This window comes from Pezoporus flaviventris, unplaced genomic scaffold (assembly GCF_033815535.1).
Source record: "Pezoporus flaviventris isolate CSIRO_AGI_PZ_B2104156 unplaced genomic scaffold, CSIRO_AGI_Pfla_v1 ptg000107l, whole genome shotgun sequence".
Classification (NCBI taxonomy): Eukaryota; Metazoa; Chordata; class Aves; order Psittaciformes; family Psittacidae; genus Pezoporus; species Pezoporus flaviventris.
Genome location: NW_026892655.1, coordinates 51,437 through 72,080, shown reverse-complemented (window position 1 = coordinate 72,080; position 20,644 = coordinate 51,437). Strand labels below are relative to the sequence as shown.

The 20,644-nt window shown below is 44.0% G+C and overlaps 1 protein-coding gene across 1 annotated transcript; it reads left to right on the top strand.

The window, feature by feature from the left end:
• The first annotated feature begins 347 nt into the window (after positions 1-347).
• TOP2A (DNA topoisomerase II alpha) lies at positions 348-18,473 on the top strand. The gene is made up of 35 exons (XM_061477484.1): positions 348-485; positions 739-885; positions 1,048-1,138; positions 1,584-1,647; positions 2,137-2,282; positions 2,626-2,723; positions 3,045-3,257; positions 3,463-3,636; positions 3,813-3,914; positions 4,398-4,535; positions 4,699-4,837; positions 5,106-5,263; positions 5,654-5,779; positions 6,204-6,314; positions 6,405-6,510; positions 7,174-7,283; positions 7,640-7,732; positions 8,177-8,291; positions 8,608-8,729; positions 9,315-9,463; positions 9,839-10,070; positions 10,199-10,333; positions 10,453-10,653; positions 11,220-11,415; positions 12,684-12,775; positions 12,982-13,128; positions 13,226-13,309; positions 13,819-14,010; positions 14,916-15,021; positions 15,308-15,448; positions 15,872-16,022; positions 16,158-16,219; positions 16,460-16,585; positions 17,633-17,859; positions 18,136-18,473. Exons 1-35 carry the CDS (start codon positions 453-455, stop codon positions 18,283-18,285), a joined length of 4,677 nt encoding a protein of 1,558 aa, XP_061333468.1. The 5' UTR covers positions 348-452; the 3' UTR covers positions 18,286-18,473.
• The last annotated feature ends 2,171 nt before the right edge of the window (positions 18,474-20,644 follow it).

Below are 20,644 nucleotides of genomic sequence, written 5' to 3'. Positions count from 1 at the left end.
CCCAGTATGGTCCCAGTGGGTCCCAGTGTGGTCCCAGTATGGTCCCAGTGTGGTCCCAGTATGGTCCCAGTATGGTCCCAGTGGGTCCCAGTATGGTCCCAGTGGGTCCCAGTATGGTCCCAGTGCGGCACCAGCGCCTGCCCAGCGCGCCAACAGCGTCCGGGCAGGCAGAGCCTCCAGCATCAACGCCCTCCTATTGGCAGATTCCCCTGCCCATCCCTCAACTCTCCCTTCTGAGTGGCTGGTTTGAACGCGCTGCTCGTTTCTGACTGGCCAGAGGGGACAAGCTGGGGCACCGCCCATGTCACCGCCTTCCCGCCGCGATTGGCGGCGCGCAGGGGAGCCGCGGGCGCTGATTGGCGGAGGCTTTCGGCGGGCTTAAACGGAGCTTTGAAAGCCCGCGGGCCGTTGGGGCCGCCATCGCCGCCGCTCAGCCGCGCGCTGCCGCCATCATGGAGCTCCAGGAGCACCCGGCCCCCCTCAGGGTGCGTGGGGCGCCCCGAGGCCCCCTCCCGCTCCGGGGAGCCCCTTCCCCTCACTCCCGCTTCCTCCGCGCTTCCCTCCGCTCCCCCGGGCCCCCTCTTGGTCTCTCCCCGCCCCCGGTCCTCTCAGGTCCCCCGGGTCCTTCCCCTCCGTGCCGCGGTCCCCCCCCACCTGGGCCCACTCCGTTCCCCGTCCCCGACCTGATCCCCCCCGGACCCCGCTGCCCCTCACCGCCGCTCTGTGTCCCCCGAGCAGCCCGCGGACGGGAACCTCCGCGTGCACAAGGGCGATGGCGTCAAGAAGACGCTTTCGGTGGAGCACATCTACCAGAAGAAGACGCAGCTGGAGCACATCCTGCTCCGGCCCGACACCTACATCGGCTCCGTGGAGATGGTCACCCAGGTGCGGGGTTGGGGCTAAGCCGCCCGAGCTCCTCGGTGCCAGGCGGGAAGGCATCGCTATCTGCTTGGTTTATACAGCACAAAACGCCTGCTTTGCAGGCCCAGGGCACACAGGTGGAGGCGTTCCCAAGGACTCATGTGGGTTTTGCTTTTTTTTTTTCAGCAAATGTGGGTTTTTGATGAAGACGTGGGCCTCAACTGCAGAGACGTGACCTTTGTGCCTGGCTTGTACAAGATCTTTGACGAGATTCTAGGTAAGGAGACCTGCCTGTTGAGTCAGTGGTTGATGGTTGATTAATGGGTGCTGAATGTCTAATAAACAGCTAAGAAATGCAAATCTACTTTTATCTGGTTGCCTTGTTGAGCACCTAATGTCTGCAGCACAGTTTGATGGATGGTGGTTGCAGGGTGTGTGGTTTGTGCTTGGAGATACTGGATACTGAAGTCCTTCCATTAGTTATTAGGAAGCTGTTTCGTGGGATGATGGCACGCTGACAAAACTGATGTAATTCAGCCCAGACTTCTCATTTTTATGTTAACTTGTACTCATCTTTAGCTTGCAACATACTTGCATGCCAAGGTGGTTGTTAATAACATTGTATTGAGTTTTTGCATTCATTCTGCTGAAGACACTTTATCAGTTAGTAGCTTTGTCTTGCTTGACAATGCAATATAATAACAACAATCTTTCCATTCTAGTCAATGCTGCAGACAACAAGCAGAGGGATAAAAACATGACATGCATTAAAGTTACAATTGACGTGTAAGTTTTGCTTTGTTTCTGTTCATTGCTTTCCCAACATGAGTACATTGTATTTTCTCACATGGATACTGTTTAAGCTGGTGTGGTGGTGGTGGTGGTGGTGGTCTCTGCTGTGAGGTCAATCCAAAGTAGACTAGTAATTTAACTCTGGTGAAAAGCTATTTTCTTTGCCTTGGTCTCTTAGAGTGCTGGCTTGTGAAATGACTGCTTTGTGGCTGTTTTCTATTGTGGCCATTCTCTGCCTCTCAACCTTTGTATTCTGTCACCAAGCACAAATGGAGGATTTCCGTGTGTGGTGGTCCATTTCATAAACTCTTTGGAGCTGAGTTTTTTGGTTGACTTGTTCTCCCTCTGCTGGCAGTTTCTGCACTTGCTCAGCAGAGGTTTGCTTTTGATGAAATGGTGGCCTTTCCCCAGAGCTTTTGTGTGACACTTGTTTCATAGCTCAGTCATTTGCAGCCTCAAAAACACCCTTTTTCCTTTACCTAGAGAGAATAACACGATCAGCGTATGGAACAATGGGAAAGGTATTCCAGTTGTTGAACACAAAGTGGAGAAGGTCTATGTGCCTGCTCTTATCTTTGGACAGCTGCTAACATCCAGCAACTATGATGACAATGAAAAGAAAGTCACAGGTAGGGAAGACTCAAATAGATGAGCAGCCTGATGGATGAAAGTGTGTAAACCAAAATAACATTGGGAAGGGTGCCCTTGATGCAACTGAAAATGAAGTTTGGAGTCCACCAGAGAGATACCTTCATGCTCTATATTAATAACAGTGCAAACGTGGAAAATTCTCTTTGAATGCTAATTGTAATTAAATATGGGTTTATAGTTACATACTGAGTTTGTAGGATATTGTTGCTTATTGCCTGTTGTTCTTTGCGCTGAAGTGGCTGAACTCCTGTTAGTCTGGAATTCTTTCAGGCGGTTTTGACCAAAGGTAATAACATGAGTCTGTTTTCCCTCTAATTCCAGGTGGGCGAAATGGTTATGGAGCCAAACTGTGCAACATATTTAGCACAAAATTTACTGTGGAAACAGCCTGTCGTGAATACAAAAAGCTGTTCAGACAGGTATGAACCCTTCTTATTTCAGTAAGATTATACCCAAGAGTTTCCATTAAGACCCTAATTTTTTGTTTCAAAAATCCAGGTGTAACTTGCATTCAGAGCATTGTGACTAGAATAAGTTTAGCCCACAGTTACTGTACCACACAGTAAAATTCAAATGAATAATGAAATGAGCAGACATAACCAGAATCTAATTTTTAACCAGTAGGGACTTTTTTAGTTGAAAGTATCTAAAACTTGCAAATTGGCTTTCTGCTTTTAAAAACCAAGCTCTAGTGGCTCGTGTGTGTTAGACTTGCTACTTACAAAACCTCCTTTTCTCAGACTTGGACCGACAACATGGGGAAGGCTGGTGAAATGAAACTGAAGTATTTTGATGGAGAAGATTACACGTGTGTCACCTTCCAACCTGATCTGTCAAAATTCAAGATGACAATCCTTGATAAAGACATTGTAGCACTGATGTCTCGAAGAGCGTATGATATTGCTGGATCCACAAAGGATGTCAAAGTTTTCCTAAATGGACAGAGGCTGCCTGTAAGTGAGCATTTAGCAGAAATGGTAACATCTGCATTTCTCATGCCATTTAAACAGTGAGGTTTTGTTGAAGCAATTTATGTCATTACACGCAGTAAGTGGAAAATGTGCCTGAGTGGTTTCTCTACCCACTTTTCAGGAGGATATGAATTAAGTATTTATAGGAGCTGTTATAAAGGAGTTGTCTGCTTATATCTGTGTGCAGGTAAAAGGATTCCGCAGTTATGTGGACCTCTATCTGAAGGACAAAGTAGATGAAACCGGTAACACACTTAAGGTTGTCCATGAGGAAGTAAATTCTCGGTGGGAAGTGTGTTTGACTTTAAGTGAAAAAGGCTTCCAGCAAGTTAGCTTTGTCAACAGCATTGCCACTACAAAGGTAACTCTTTGTTTTTTTCAGTCAAGCTAATGCCATGTTCTTTGTCATTAGCTGTTTCAAATGTTAGTGAACAAGACATTGCTGCTTCATGTTACATAGGCTATGCATAAAGTTTGAAATCGATTTCTTTTTTTAAATGGAATTACCATCAAGTCTCTGGTCCCGTTTTCCCTTAGGGTGGCAGGCACGTTGATTACATAGCTGACCAGCTTGTGACTAAAGTCATTGAAGTTGTGAAAAAGAAGAACAAGAACGGAGTTGGAGTGAAGCCTTTTCAGGTACAGTGTCGCCAGTGGGAAGCACAACTCTAGCATTATTGCACATTGTAACTACAGCTTAATGCATTACCACATTAATTAATACATATTTCCACTGTACAGACAATATATAGAAAAATGTGCTAATTATAGAAGTGTTGTCCAGTTTAAGACAACTAACAATCTTCTCTTTGTTTGACTGATGTGTTTTGTAATCAGAACACCATAAGTCAGTGTATCTGCACTAAAACTCAGTATCTGTTAGGTGATCGCTATTAGGCTGATCGCTGTTGGTTCCCTGACATCCCAAATCATAAAGTATTGTTCAGGAAAGTTCATTAGCTGTCCTAAATTCTTTCAGCACATCTAGGAAAATTCCAAACCGTACAGTGATAACAGCTTTTCCTCACTGTGTGGTTCTGACAGGCAGCTGTCAGAATGCACTGGCTACTGTTACTGAGAGGTGCCCGTGTAACCTGTGGTGCTTGTTGTGTTTAACCCCAGGTGAAGAATCACATGTGGATTTTCGTGAATGCCTTAATTGAAAACCCAACTTTTGACTCTCAGACTAAGGAGAACATGACTCTGCAGGCAAAGAACTTTGGCTCAACCTGTAAACTGAGTGAAAAATTTATTAAGGGTGTAAGTATTGGTATACACAATCAAGATGTCTGTAAACTCCATTTTACGTTTAACGTGGCAAATACATGCTTCTGAAGTAGTGTCATGAACTAAAGTATATACCTTAAAATTCCATCACTGTTAAGGCTTTTCCAGTTGTTCAGGGTTATTTTTTGTCTTGCAGGCAATCGCCTGTGGCATTGTTGAAAGTATCCTAAACTGGGTAAAATTTAAAGCTCAGAACCTGCTGAATAAGAAATGTTCAGCTGTGAAACACACGAAGATTAAGGGTGTTCCTAAGCTGGATGATGCCAACGATGCTGGTAAGTGTTTTGCATCCTTTATAACCAATTCCTTCAAAAACAATTAAAACTTGTTCATTAGACAAATGAAAGAATGAAAAAAAGAAGACAGAACCTGTAATTATAGTTTATCCCCACTTGGCAGTCCCATTTACTATGTTTATCCCCATTTACTACACACAGTGCAACAAAACCTGTATGTTGGAAGATATTCACATTCAATTTGAGCATGCAGGCTTTGATTTCACTTACTTGGGAAATTGTCTTGGTTTGTTTTTTTTCTTTTTAGGCAGCAAGAATTCTTTAGACTGTACGCTTATCCTGACCGAGGGAGACTCAGCCAAAACCCTGGCTGTCTCTGGTCTAGGAGTGGTTGGTAGAGACAAATACGGAGTATTTCCACTTCGTGGGAAAATACTCAATGTCAGAGAAGCTTCTCACAAGCAGGTGAGTTGGAACATTGTTAGAGTCTACATGTTAGAAGGCACATTAGTGTAATGAGTCAATATAATCTGGAACACTGGAACTCAGAGGAGCAGCATCTTAAACACCTGAATTTAGTCTCATCTTCAGCCTGCCTTGCTGGTTAAGTGGGAATATTAAGTCCTGTTCAGCACTTTGCCTGGAGAAATAGTGTTTGTGTTGTGGACTATAAAATATTTGGAATTATATATAATAATTTAAGCACTAGGCTTCAGTTTAGGAATAAGTTTCTAAACAGCAAAAAACCACTGACAAGACAAAGCTCAGTCAACAGTTTCTGAATCATTTTAGACTTTCTGAGAGCTATGTTTTAAGTCTGAAAGACTGGTTTTTATTCTGTGTGGTCTTTTCCAGATTATGGAAAACGCTGAAATCAACAACATCATCAAGATTGTGGGTTTGCAATACAAAAAGAACTATGAAGATCGAGAATCTTTAAACACTCTTCGCTATGGCAAGATTATGATTATGACAGATCAGGTTAGGTTTACTCAAACTGAATATGGGGAGAAGGAAGAAAATGGCATTTTTCTTCCACTGCCATCATTGTACCAAATTCTCTGTATATATTTCATCATCCTCTATTTTAGTGGGTCATAATATCTTTTCAGCCACAAACCAGATGAAGCAGAAGGGGGAGTAGCATCACCAAATAGCCAATTACTATCTTTCAGTCTGCTGATTCAGGGTCCTTGACCCAGTCCCTTTTACTTCTTTTCACCAAGAATGTGCCTTTCCTATTTCTCTTAATTTTCAACGATTAAACAACACATGGTCACCTTGTTAGAAGTGAATGTGAATAGGGCCAGTTAGCTGGAATTATCAAATCATTTGCTATCAGTCTAGCAATTGCCAATTCTAGCATGCCCCTGATAAAATGTCTCTTTTTTTCTTCTTAAATCAGGATCAGGATGGATCACATATCAAAGGTTTGCTGATTAACTTCATCCATCACAACTGGCCATCTCTTCTAAAACACAACTTTTTGGAGGAATTTATTACTCCCATCATAAAGGTAAGGGTTGGGTGGATGGGAAGGCGAATGAGGAAGGATCCGTTGGTCCAAATCTGCCTCTCATTTCACAAATTACTTTATTAATTGTAGGCCTCTAAAAACAAAGAAGAAATTGCATTCTACAGCATTCCAGAATTTGAAGAATGGAAAAACAGAACACAGAACTACAATTCATGGAAAATCAAGTACTATAAAGGTTTGTAAAAAATGTAATGTGGTGAAATTAAATGACCCAATCAAGAGAATTCATCATTAAATTCAATTAGCCCTACCTTTGCGGAAGGAGTTTTGGACTGGGTGTCCTCCATGTCTCTACCCTCCCAAGATACCCTGATTAGGAATATCTGCAACATAAATTATAAAAGTAAAGAAATAGTAACCTCCAAGTGGATAAAATGTCAAAATGGAATTACAATATTTGTAGGTAACCATTCTTTCACCCCTCTTGGGCAATTATCCTCAGCTTTATGTGCTGTTTTCCGTAGCACAGTTCTTGTGTACTGTTGGCACTGTAAGGTAAGTAATCACCCATTGCTTAATACCAATAAGAAAGTTGCCAGCTGGTGGATATGAGGAATTGTTTCCAATCTGCAGTTAATACTTGCAGATATCTACAGGAGTTACAGACAAAACCCAAAGGTACAGCATGCAACTGCTCACCAGTCTGCAATTCTTGTGATATTTTGTGATACATTACACCTCATTTTAAAGTAACTTAAGTTTTCAATAAGTCCTCTTCATGCTGTGCATTTTAATGACATATCACAGACGTATCACTAGGCATAGCAAAAATACTCCTTTGAACTACAACTTGATTTAAGCAAGAATTGACTAGGATTAACTAATACTGTCTCTGCAGGTTTGGGTACCAGCACATCGAAGGAGGCTAAAGAATACTTTGCAGATATGGCTAAACATCGAATTGGCTTCAAATACACTGGGCCTGAAGATGATGCTGCGATCACCCTGGTAACTACTAGCACTTGATTTAACTGCTGATTTAATACCTTTGGTATTTTACTGCTTTGAGTGCTGTGTATTTTTCTTAAAATGCTCATAGAGGCCTTTGGGCTTGAGACAATCTCTTTGTTGTCAAGGCTACAGCTTTAGTCTAACCAGTAGAAGCAAATCTGTCCACAGACCTCAGGCCAGGAATACCCTTTTAATGATGGGTTTTAAATATAGCTCAGAACAAACTAATCACTACAAACCAATTGATATTTTCAGACACAACAGTAAATATTCCTTTAACATTTTTCTGCATGTTCTGCTGCAGTTTTCTCCTGGGTCAGACCTTGAGTTACTTTTCATTTTGTAATATACAGGCCTTTAGCAAGAAGAAGGTAGAGGAGCGAAAGGAGTGGCTGACTAATTTCATGGAGGATAGAAGACAACGGAAGCTGCATGGCCTGCCAGAGGTAGAAGGTTTACATATATCAGTAAACTGGTTTCCTGTCTCTCCCTGAGGCTGTTCTCAGCTTCATTCTGGCACATGAGAGCTGCATACAGCTTGGATTTGGAGAGTCAGTCGCTGGATTATGGGACAGCTGAAATGTTTTGGGATTTTGCAGAGCAGCTGCTTCTCTCATCTTATCAGCATGGCCTCACTGTCAGTTGTCCAACAGTTAATTTTTAACTCTTAACCTTCCAAATTACTTTATAATTTCCCTATTGATAACTCCACAAGGACTGTTTGAGATCTTTATTTCTCAAACATCATGGGCCATGCTAAGGATTTCAGCACTTGAGCTGTGTCTACCTAGTTGTACAAGGAGCTTCCATTCTATTGAAACTAGCCAGGTATGATTTTCAGCAATTAGACCTTGTTAAAATTAAGGCAGTCTTGCACCTGTTTTTCTTAGGAATACCTATACGGGAAAAACACTACTTACCTGACATACAACAACTTCATCAACAAGGAGCTAGTGCTGTTCTCAAACTCAGATAATGAAAGATCAATCCCGTCGCTGGTTGATGGTAAGTTATTTCAAGGTGGTGATACTGCACAGTGCCTTCCCCAGAACTTAATAAATGGGTGTTGTATGTCATGTCATATCAGAGTCTGTGAACCTGCTGAGTTTTCAGGATCAATGCTCTGAAGTTGGTTTTCTGCTACCCAGGTTTTTAACCTATGGATTGAATGCCTTGTCTGTTTTATAGTATTCATTGCAAGTACCTTACTCTCTGGGTGCAGAATCTTTAGGTGCTCAAGTAGTTCTTGGTCTCTAGAGAGCAGAAGCAAAGTGAAACACATTGTACATTCTAACCACAAGGTCTTTTCTTTTTTATACAGGTTTGAAGCCAGGTCAAAGAAAAGTTCTGTTCACATGTTTCAAACGAAATGATAAGCGGGAGGTGAAGGTTGCTCAGCTGGCTGGTTCTGTAGCTGAGATGTCCTCATACCATCACGGTGAAGTAAGAACCTGGCCTGGTTAGGCAAAATGCATTTTAAATGAAAGGCAAAAAAAGCCCCTCTGTTGACTTGACAGCTAAGTTGACTAGAGCAGAATTAGATGTTTGAGTGTAAACAAAGCCAAGTGGCTGTATATCCTTTATTAATTATTCATTATTAAATTAATGTGAGATTGGTCAGTCTGCCTGTCCTACCTAGATTTCATGGGACTATATTTCATTCGAAAAGTAGAGCAAGAAAAACCCACTTTATTTGTGCTAGATTTAGGCAGATGTTAATAGCCTTTATACCTTGGTAAGGAGAAGTTAAGCGCTAAAACAAGCTTCCCTTTGGAGATTGACAGAATCTTTCATTGGAGGTTTCAAGGACAGGTAGATAGCAATATATCTGTGAGTCACTGGATTACATCCCGTCACCCAGGCTAGATAGATGGTCTTGAGATGCTCTTTCAGTGGGTTTCCTCCAGCATTATATTAGCGGAGATTATCCTCTATGTCAGTTTTGATCTTGGTGTGAATTTTACCTTTAACTTTGTCCATTCAGTGAAGAATTCTGCATTCTTAGCTTTGAACTTTCCTTTACTGCAGGCATCATTGATGATGACTATTATTAACTTAGCTCAGAACTTTGTGGGCAGTAACAACCTCAACTTGCTACAGCCAATTGGTCAGTTTGGCACGAGGCTGCATGGTGGGAAAGACTCTGCCAGTCCTCGATACATCTTCACAATGCTCAGGTCAGCATTAAAGATTTCTTACTGTTTTAAATATTATTAGCATGTTGCAGGGCTCAAAACTGAAGTTACTTTTTCCCTTTGAAACTTTGGGCTACTTGCATACTCAAAAGCAACAACTGAAGTGAGAGTTGGATGCTAGGTTCTGATATGTAAACTTGGTTATCATAGAATCATTTAGGTTGGAAAAGACTTCTAAGATCATGAAGTCCAAGCCTGAACTTCGAACTGACAAGTCCATCACTAAACTGTGTCCCTAATCATCCCAGAGAACAGAAAGGCATGGCAGAGAATACGGAGATAGGAGTGAAAACAAAGGGGTAAATTTGAGTAGGATAATAATGAGAATTTGGGCTTAAAATGTTTTTTCCATTCTAGTCCACTAGCACGGCTGGTGTTCCCACCAATGGATGACCATGTCCTGAGGTTCCTGTATGATGATAATCAACGTGTGGAGCCAGAGTGGTATATGCCTATCATTCCAATGGTGCTGATAAATGGGGCAGAAGGAATTGGGACTGGCTGGTCCTGTAAGATCCCCAACTTTGATATTAGGGAAGTTGTGAACAATATCCGTCGCCTAATGGATGGAGAAGAGCCATTGCCAATGGTAAATAATGCATTTAAAAACCAAGGCCTCACTTGTCAGTTCATTCAGCACTTTGGAGCATTTCAAGCAAGTGCTTCAAAACTTGAAACATCAACACAGAACTGAACCTGGTGTTCTTCTCTGCTTAGCTTCCTAGTTACAAGAATTTCAAAGGCACAATAGATGAGCTGGGACCTAATCAGTATGTGATAAGTGGCGAAGTGTCTATCCTTAATTCTACAACCATTGAGATCACCGAACTGCCTGTCAGAACTTGGACACAGGTAATAAGCAGTGAATTTGCCCCAGGAATGGATAATTTGCCTTGTAAAACAAAAGTGATTAGTTTTGGAGCTTTTCATCTCCACAGAAAACATGGGTCTGACTTTGACTCTTTTCTCAGACTTACAAGGAGCAAGTTCTGGAGCCAATGTTGAATGGGACTGAGAAGACACCCCCACTGATCACAGACTATAAAGAATATCACACAGATACAACAGTGAAGTTTATAGTGAAGATGACTGAAGAAAAACTAGCAGAAGTTAAAGCAGCAGGGGTACATAAGGTCTTCAAACTCCAAACAAGTTTAACGTGCAACTCCATGGTATGTAATAGATTTTGCTGAAGAAAGTCCTTGGTTTAACTCGGACTGTGAAAACAGCTGCCTGTAACAAAAATCCTTTTTGCAGTAAGCTATTCACTTTGATCCTTTTTTTTTTCTGCTGTTACTGGGTTTAAATCTGCTTTCTAAATATACCTTCAAAAGGTCAAGAGGCTTGCTTGGGAATGGGCTCAGAGTGGTATAGTTTTGCCTGAAGGAGTCAAAGTGATCTGAAATCACACAGTTTACAGAAACCTTTGTAGTGACAACAGCACTGCCACTTGAATGTCTGGATTCTGACAATGTGTGAAGCTTGATGCAAGACGTTTATCCTACAGATAGCTTGAAGATTCGAGTAACCTTCACCCTACTGTGTGCTTTCAAGAACTTTCATATTCTAAAATAGTCTCTGCTGCTGGGCTTGCAAGCTGCAATCGTATCTAAAGCAACACAAAGGTTTTATAACCTGTTGGCTAATAATTCAATTGCACTGTCACACCTGTGTTATAGGTACTTCTCAGTGGGTCTGGAAATCAGTTTTGTCATAACGCTCGTGTTCTTTCATCTAGGTTCTTTTTGACCATGTTGGCTTTCTCAAGAAGTACGACTCTCCCCAAGACATTCTTAAAGAGTTCTTTGAACTCAGACTCCGATATTACAATTTGAGGAAGGAATGGCTGATTGGAATGTTGGGTGCTGAGTCCGCAAAGCTGAGCAACCAGGCTCGGTTCATCCTGGAGAAAATAGACGGCAAAATTGTCATTGGTATGTATTGTTCTTGGGTACTTGGTTGATGAAATAGGGAGAACCAGGTGCTCCCTTGAGTTCTGTCAGCACCCCCTCAGCCCTGGACTGGCTCTTAACAAGCAACACCAGAGCTTATCTTTCTGTTCCAGTAACATGCAAGAGGAAAATGCTTCACAGAGTATCCTTGGTCTGTAGAGCATTATGCACAGGATACTCGTGCAGCTTTCCTACTGTGTGTTTGACACTATTTTGAGAATAGAATTCTTTTTTTTTTAATTGTTTTAGTTATAATCCCTATGCATTTCTGATTCAGAATAAGAGCAAAGTACTGGTGGGGTTAAAAGGAGAGGTAGTGTGTTCTGTTTAAATGCGTACTTAAGGTGTGTTACCTTTGTGAACCTTTGCAAAAGTATTCCAAATCATGTTCTCAGTGGACTGGGATTTCAAACTCAGGAGATACTCAAGTTAGCAGCATCTGAGAATCATGAGCTAGGAAAAGAAACAGATCTTTGTTCCCAGCATTCAGATTTTTCAATCAACTTTTCCACCTCAGTCTAAAAGGCAAGTCTGTATTTCACTTGCATTCCTGGAGGACTCAGCTAGACAAAGTGTCATAAGATGCTTTGTGGTTTGTATCTGAAGGCAGCCCCATAATCCCAATAGCCTGTGTCTGTCTGACTTGACTCGGGAAGAGAAATAATTCCCTTGAAATGCATTTTCTTGGGGTTTTGTAATAAGTAGTTCCAAGGCTGACAGAGCTGGTTTCATTTGTATTTGTGTCTCATGGTTGATTGCTTCTGATATCTTAAAAAGGAACAAATTCCAGCTGAAGCAGTTCCAGTGGTTGGGGCACTTAAGAGCATAAATTTCCCAGCTGATGTCTAATGAGGTAGAAGCTACACCAAAGCCTTTGGAGTGCTATCAGGGCTTTTTTTCCTCCACCTGCCTATTACCATGAAGCCTTTTTGATACCATCACACCTCTTTTTCCAAGTTCAAAAACTACTGAGGGCAGAGGAAATGCATGTATGGAAATGAAGAAGAAAAATATTTACAGTGCTCTGGCAGGAGTTCCTGGCAGGTTTAGGAGCAATGCTGACCTGACAAATCACCTGCTAAGTAGGAACATTTTAGGTGTTATTTCAGGCTCTTCCACATGTCCCACCTCCCATAAGGAAAGGCTGGTTTAGAGCCCGATAGGATGCTGAGCTGCTAGAACCATGGGATGCTACAGACCAGTGACTGACAGTGGTCACTAACTGACAATCCTGAACTGACTGTTTACAGAAAACAAACCCAAGAAAGAGCTGATTCAAGTTCTTATCCAGAGAGGGTATGAATCTGATCCAGTGAAGGCTTGGAAGGAGTCGCAGAACAAGGTAACGCTTCAGTCATCCTCTCTAAATAGATCCCAATTAGCCCATCTTGAAGCTTCTTAATTCATGTGAAGAAGCCCAAGTTGCTATTTGCCTAGGACACCACAAGCCCATGGAGTTACCTGTGATGCAGTCCAGATTTGATCAACAGCCCTACCCTTGTATGTCACTGCATTTATTGACAGTATTTGTTTTAAATCCACATTCAGGAAGAAGAGGGGGAGGAGGAGGAGGAGGAGAGTGACAAGGAATCGGCTGCAGGTACTGGACCGGACTTCAACTATCTGCTTAACATGCCTCTTTGGTATCTGACTAAAGAGAAGAAAGATGAGCTGTGTAAGCAGAGAGATAACAAAGTAAGTGACTTCCTTTTTTTCGTAAAAGCATCGTCACATATTTTTTTGATTGTGGATTAAAATGTGACTAATGACTACCAACTGTGATTCCCTTTAGGAAAAGGAGCTGGAGAACCTGAAGTGCAAGAGTCCCTCTGATCTGTGGAAGGAAGACCTTGCTGTCTTTGTTGAAGAACTTGATGTATGTCAATGTTCAGTGCAGACAACTGACTCCCTCGTAGTCTTAGCCACCAGCTCTTTATTGACTTTTTTGTCATAACAAGGAGACTAAAAATAACTCCTATGTCTTGCACTGTCTTGCACTCACTATGGAGAATGAAAGCTTTTTTCACCTTCCTAGCTTGGGTAGGAGCACGACAGCTCTGGGTCAGGGAGTCAAAACACAAAGGTGGATGAGGGAGGGACGAGCTGGACTTTACCGAACAGAGCCTGAACTGTGGGCTGGCGTCTGTGCACCATCGCACCTGGTCACTGCCTGTGTCTCTCCTTACTTCCCAAGTAACTACATCTCTGGCTTAAATCATTGAGCAAATCTGCAGATTCCGAGGGTGGGAAACTTCATTTAAACTGATGGTAGGAAGTGTATCAGCAAGTGCAGAGTCCTCCATTGCAGTCTGTGATGATTTGTTCAGGAGTACATTGTTTCTTTTGTGTTCTCATGGTTGTCTTATTTTAAACTCGCCTCTGCAGGCAGTGGAAGCCAAGCAAAGGCAGGATGAGATGGCAGGCTTTGTTGGGAAACCTTTAAAAGCAAAAGGAGGGAAAGTGAAGAAGGCACAACTGCCAGAAGTAATGCCATCTCCTCATGGCGAAAGGGTTGTACCTCGGATAACTGCAGAGATGAAGGCAGAGGCAGAGAAGAGAAGTAAAAAGAAAATTAAGGTAACAAGGAGCATTCTGCTTAATCTTCCTTTACATCCCCATCAGTACAGTCCTAAAGAAATGCAAGTTGTTAGCTGAACTTGTCCTGATGAAGCAGCTATTCAGGGAAAAGGACAGAACTCTAACACATGGGGAACACTGGAAATGGATGTTTCTTAGCCTGAAGGAGAACAGATACGCTAACAGATCAGGAGATGGCTTAGAGGGAAATCTTTTGGCAAGAGCATATGTCACAGTGTCAGAGATGGGTTGGTAGCTTAGAAATTAAAAGGCAGATGCAAGTAAAGTTGTCCTAGGTGCCTTGGGCATTTTATAAATCCCCTAGCAGGCAAGAAGCACAGCTAGTAAATTCACTTCTCTAGAACAGTCTCTGCATTTCCAGTAATACTTTCAGCCACTTCATGCCATTATTGTTCTCAATATTGAGGAGATAAAGACTGAATCCTTTATATAGAGCTAATTGTGCCATTCAGCCATTTGCAACATAGAAAATTAAAATAGCCCTTCACCTGTTTTGACCTGGAGCCAGGCAGGGCTCCTTTCCTACAGATGCTTCCATTGAACAGTTTTTCCACATAACCTGCACTGTTGTTTTTCACCCACCCTGTTCAATTCTGCGTCCTCAACACACCCCAGAGCCAGACCAGCAGCACACAAAGGCGATACCAAAAACGCACTCAGAGTGGGGGCAAAGTTCCTGTTTTTGTTAATAGGTGAATTTTGCACTGAAGTCACCAGCTCTGGGCACACATCATGTCCTATTTACTTGTAATCATTTTTACACACAATTTGGTTCACCAGCTTTTGTTACATCTCAAATAAGCAGCTCCTTTCTGCATTACCCTGTGTTGCCTCTCCTGTGTGAGCTGACTTGCTTTCTATTTGATATCTGCTTGTATCTTCAGACTGAAAAAAATGAATGTGATGAGAATCAAGAAGAAAGCCCATCAGGGGACAAAGAGCCTTCAGGCCTTAAGCAGAGATTAGCACAGAAGCTTAAGACTGAGCAAGGTAAATGTTTTTGTGTGTCACTGCATCAACGGAAAATGAGGGGAAGGGTTGTACATTTGGTTATCTGACCTCTTCCTAAAGTGATGAGTAACATCTAGGATCACTATTCTTGGAAAAACGAGCTGTGAAAGTGATCCTGGATAACAGGCAGGGTAAGACTGTTGTTTCTCTTTAGTATTTAAGGTAGAATCCTCTGAATTTAGTGATGTATCTCTAAGTTGAGCTTGAACTGCGGAGCCTGAAGCACATGTGGAAGTTGGTTCATCCTGCCTCCAATATTTTTCAGGTGGTAAGAGACAGGCCACGCTACCATTTAAGCCATTAAAGAAAGGGAAGAAACGAAACCCTTGGTCTGACTCAGGGTCTGATTCAGAGAATGATTTTGAAGTGCCTCCTAAAAGAGAGAGAGTGGTTCGCCAAGCAGCAGGTGAGTGCAACACAAATGAAGGGTGGTCTGTGAAGGAGAAAATTGAACAGGCTCTTCAGAGAGCTCCCAGAGCCTGAGATCTCGGTCAGAAATCATTTTTAAGAGGTTTGTTTATTATACTAGAGAGAAGAAGTAAATATTTCTACCATTTAAGCAAATTTTCACCATGCTTTTCAAGGAAAAGCAGAACTGGGCAGCAAGAGAAATAGGTCATTTGCTTTAATTACACAAGTGTTTGGCAAATCAAGTATGCTGTTGGTGAGCGGGTGCAGAATACACCTGTGATTTGGAGTCTTCTCACTGGCAGTCTCTGCTTGGGTTTATTCAGATCTGTATTTTTTAATAACTGCAGCTAAAATAAGGAAAAGGAAACTGAGTTTCATGTTGCCAAATGTGTAAAATACATCTGTGTCATTTCACCAGCCAAAGTCAAGACCGTAATCAGTTCGGACTCGGATTCAGATCCCTCCAGGTCAGATGAGGAGTTTAAATTTCAGGCCAGCAGTGAAGGCAACACTGAATCGGATACAGACTCCAAAGAAAAACCCCCTTCCAAGCCCAGAGCTGCTCCAAAGTGAGTGTTTCTCTGCATAGTCACTGGAAATTAGTTGTGTTTCTAGTGTGACTGCTCTATAGATATTAATAGCTCATTTTCTTCAGTGTACCTTTTTAGCACATTGTAAAAATACTTTGGGGTCTTGTGTTCTAGGGGAACCACTGAAAAAGCAGCTGAAGCTCCCAAGCAAAAGCCAGTGCAAAGCACTATCCCTGGTGAGTACCAGACCTTCCAAACCTCCATGCTTTACCTATAACTCCATGAGAGGGCACTGATGTGGTACAAGGTGGTTTCAGGGCACCAGACTTCTTGTCCGTTTCCAACTTGGACTTGGGATAAATCCAGTTTGAATAGTTGTGCTTTTTATAGAGTGGGTTAAGCCAATTTTCTTCTGCTGTAATGTTTATAGATAAAATTTGACTGCTTCAGACTTGCTTTCTGTTTTCTTTATTCAGCTCAAGGTCGGGATGTTGCTGATGAAAATGAGAGTCAAGCTGCTGCAGCTTCTTCTGTCTCTGTGCCTCACAGCAAGGCTGTAGCTAAAAAACCTGCTGCAGCTAAGAAGGCCGGGGCCACAAAGGGTAAGAAGTTTACCTTAGTGACCTTTCTAGATGAACAAGTATTTTTCCTGTGGGAAACCAGTCTGAGTGATTTTGAGGCATTCAGAGGCCCAAATAACTTGAGTTTTCACTTCAAAAAGATCTGAGGTTTGTGGCAAAGGTTTCCTGGTTGTTGTCATTTTTAAAGAAGTCTGTTTCCAAGCAGATCATGCTCGAGTTTATCTCAGACATGCTTGAAGGGAGTGAATTTTAGTTTGGGAACAGGAAAAGTGAATGCTTCCTACTGTGCTATGTAATACTTGGCAGAAACAATCCGAGTGGAATTTGTGTCTTGCAGTCAATGTTCTACTTCATGTCTTTTTGGGAAGAAAGCAGCGTGGTAGCTCACTTCCCAGGAAGAAGCCAAGCTGCTTTGGGGTAGCTTGAACTATTTAGTGCTAGCTCAACCCCATAAATCTACCACATTTGATTCAGGTTTTTTTTAGGTGCCCAATCTGTGTCAAACTTGGAGAATTGTTTTGCATATCCCATCACGAGCTGGTTTTGATCCCAGCAGTGAAATAGCATGTTACTTGACAGCAAAATAGCTGTTTCTTCCGCTCCTAAATTGAGAAAGCCTATTATCACTCAGAAGTGGCCTGCTCATTTCAGCTCAGCTTGGAGCTGGGCTTCAAAATGCTGTTTAAAAAATGTAGGTAAGGAAGAACTCTACCAGAAAGGGTTTGGTGTAGACAGGAAATTCATTCCTTCCTTTGCAGAACTTTTGAAGGTGTGAGATTGGTTACACAGCCTTGAGAGTTGAGGCCTTTTCAACCTGGAATAGCCTGCAAATTGCTTTGGGTGCGTTTTAATTTGATCTTCTAAATGCAGTGGCACTGAACAGATAAACCCCTTCATTTCCCCTCATCTTGGTAAAGAGTGATCATTCTAGAAAACCATGCTTCAAAATTAGACAACCAGCGCAGCCTCACAGCGTAGTGCAGAGCGTGTTTGTGTTGGAAGTCACTCACAGGCTGTGAAGGAGAAGAGAGGCAGCAGAGCAAGGGTTTAAACACAGCTCTCTTTCAGATAACCAGCCATCCATCGTGGATATTCTCACCAAGAAAAAGGCTGCACCCAAAGCTACCAAGACAGCAGCAAAGGAGGGATCCCTGGACTCTGAGGCCGCAGCAGTGGGTGACAAGAAGCCTGTGCAGACCAAGGGGCGGAAAGTCGTCAAAAGGCAGCTGACTGCTTTGATTTCGGATTCTGAGTCAGATTTTGGCTCCAAGCCTTCCAAATCAGTCGCAGCGAAGGTTTGTGCTCCACCACCCGTTAGGGCTGAGGGGGTACCATAGAGAGTGGCAGGAAAAGTGTGGTAGAGGTAGAACCTCCCGTATGACAGCCCGGGGGTGCAGGGAGGGGTGGGCAAGAAGCAGGGTTGGGCACACAGGCTTATCCCAGGCTGTTGGTTTGGTCTCATCAGCCCAACCATCCCTTTCCCTGACACAGTGGGGTGTTAAGGGCTAATTGAGCCTTCCCTGTTTCTGCTCAGAGTCGTGAGTCACTTCTTGACCATCCTTTCCCTGCAGAAACCCAAGCCAGAGGACGACGACAGCTTTACCATTGATCCAAGTGCTCGTGGAGGCAGCCCCATCGCAGCCGTGCCCCGTGCCAGGCCCGGGCGTCTCAAGAAGCCAGTCCAGTACCTGGAGGAGTCAGAGGAGGACGACTCGTTTTGAATTAGGAAGAAGAGTTTCAAAGTGCTGAACCCATCAGCAGAGCTCTGGACATGCTCTCGCCAAAGAACATCCTTATCTTGGTCTAGTGAATACTTCCACTGAGTTTAAAGCGAGTTTAAATGTGTTGGTGTAAGTGAATATCTCTCTGTTTTTCTTGGGTTTAAAGAACTTTGAGTTGTTTAAACAGGACCCCCACCCCCCTTTCCCCCTTTCTTGGGAACACTGGAGCCACACGCCCAGCTGGTGCTGATGCCCTTCCCTCCTCTTACCTGTTAGTAGCTGGAATCCTTTGACACTCAGTTGTCATTTTAATGTTCAGCTATACTTTAGAACAGATCAAATCCTTTTTAAGTACTCTCTTGCATAGACACCTTCCATTTTAGAGACCTTAATAATAAGATTCACAACCATAGAGATGTAACAGGGAGGTGTTTTAGAACTCCACGCTAGTGTGTCTCTTTCTCTTAGTCCTTTATGTCTGTGCAAGCCCCAGTTGCTCAGCCTCTGCCATGTTGAGTTTTAGCCCTTGGGGTTTTACACTCAAATTTGAAGTTCCACGCCAGAGTATTTATCTTCTTGTGGTTTCTTGACTGTCCATGTAAATACTTTCTGTGTTTGTCTTGTCCTTTGTCTTTTTTAATATTTATGTAATAAAAGGGTTTTTACTTGAGCTTTGCTCATTAAAAAGGAGTTGTCCTCAGCTGCTGTTGCCTCAGTTATCCCTTGTGCCCGCTGTCCAGAGCCACAGCTTGTCTTTGTGGTGAGCACTTGAAGCTCTGCCTTTCTCAGGAGCAAGAGGCCATCAGCTTCCACCCTCTGCTGCCAGGCCTGCTCTAAATGTCTCGTCTCCATTATCAAACCACATTTGTTATTTCTGAGGTTATTTCTAGGGCTGATTTGGGCAGTTTTGGCATTGTTAGGGAAATACCCATCGTAGAGCTTGTGCCAAGCCCTCTGCTCCATGTGTGGGGCTGGTGTAGGTGGTCACTGCAGGAGCAGCACTGGGGTGAAAGCTCTGGACCCTGCCTGAGGAAATTCCTTGCTACTCAGGCTGTTTCCCTGCAACTTCCTCACAGCTGAGCCTGTGGCTTTGCTGCCTTGTTCCCACATTCATGTGAGCACCTCTGTGATGCCCTGCATCTGCCCTAGGTCCTGCTTTAGGGCAATGGCTGCAGGTGAGCTGCACAGGTTTACAGCACACTGAGAGCAGAGCAGAGTCTGTGCTAAGCTGTCTTTCCAGGCTGGAATCACATCCCTGGCAGCATCTGGAGGTTACTGTACAGCTTCAGGACCAGGGCCCCCAGTCCCCTGTGGCACTGGGGCCGGGAGCAGGCACTATCGGTGCCACCGAGGTGCTTTGCTGGAACCCAGTCAAGTGTGGAAAGTGCTGTCACATTTTCCACTGCCAGGCTCTGGAGAGTGTCTCCGGCACGTCCCTGCCGAGGGGCCGAGCTATTTACAGCTCCTCTTGCTGCCAGTGAGCCCGGGGACCGGCTGCTGGTGAGGCCACGGCTGTGCCGGGGGCTGCTCCCGTAACCCCAGCATCACCCTGCGGTGTGTGTGCATGGACACGAGCGCATTGCGGTGTCTGCATCACAAATCCATCCTGACCAGGGCACTGCGGATGCTGAGCGCTGCTGGAGGGGGAGCTGAGGGCGCCAGCACACTGTGGGCATCACAAGGGGTGAGGGAGGACCAAGGGTGACCTGCTTTGGCCAGGGCTCTGCTCCCTTTGCCAAAGGATCCTGAGGCACAGGCAAAGGCCACTGGCATTGCCCTGCCTGTGCCATAGAGAATTCCTTGTGAAGCATCACAGTGCTTTCCAAGAGTTACCCAGTGGAATGGCCTCCCACCACTGGCGTGGCTCCGTCTGCCAGCACATGCCAGAGCCTGGGATGCTCCATGAAACCCCACCTGCAGCACTGTGTGCAGCTCTGGGGTCCTCAGCGTTAAGGACATGGAGCTGCAGGAGCAAGGCCAGAGGAGGCCACGAGGATGAGCAGGGGCTGGAGCAGCTCCCGTATGGAGCCAGGCTGAGAACACTGGGGCTGTTCAGCCTGGGGAAGAGAAGCTGCGTGGAGACCTCAGAGCAGCTTCCAGTGTCTGAAGGGGGCTACAGGAATGCTGGGGAGGGACTCTTCATTAGGGACTGCAGTGATAGGGCAAGGGGTGATGGGTTCAAACTGAAACAGGGGAAGTTCAGGTTGGATACAAGGCAGAAGCTCTTCCCTGTGAGGGTGCTGAGGCGCTGGCACAGGGTGCCCAGAGAAGCTGTGGCTGCCCCATCCCTGGCAGTGCTCAAGGCCAGGTTGGACACAGTTTTGGGTAGCACGGTCTACAAGTGTGAGGCATCCCCGGC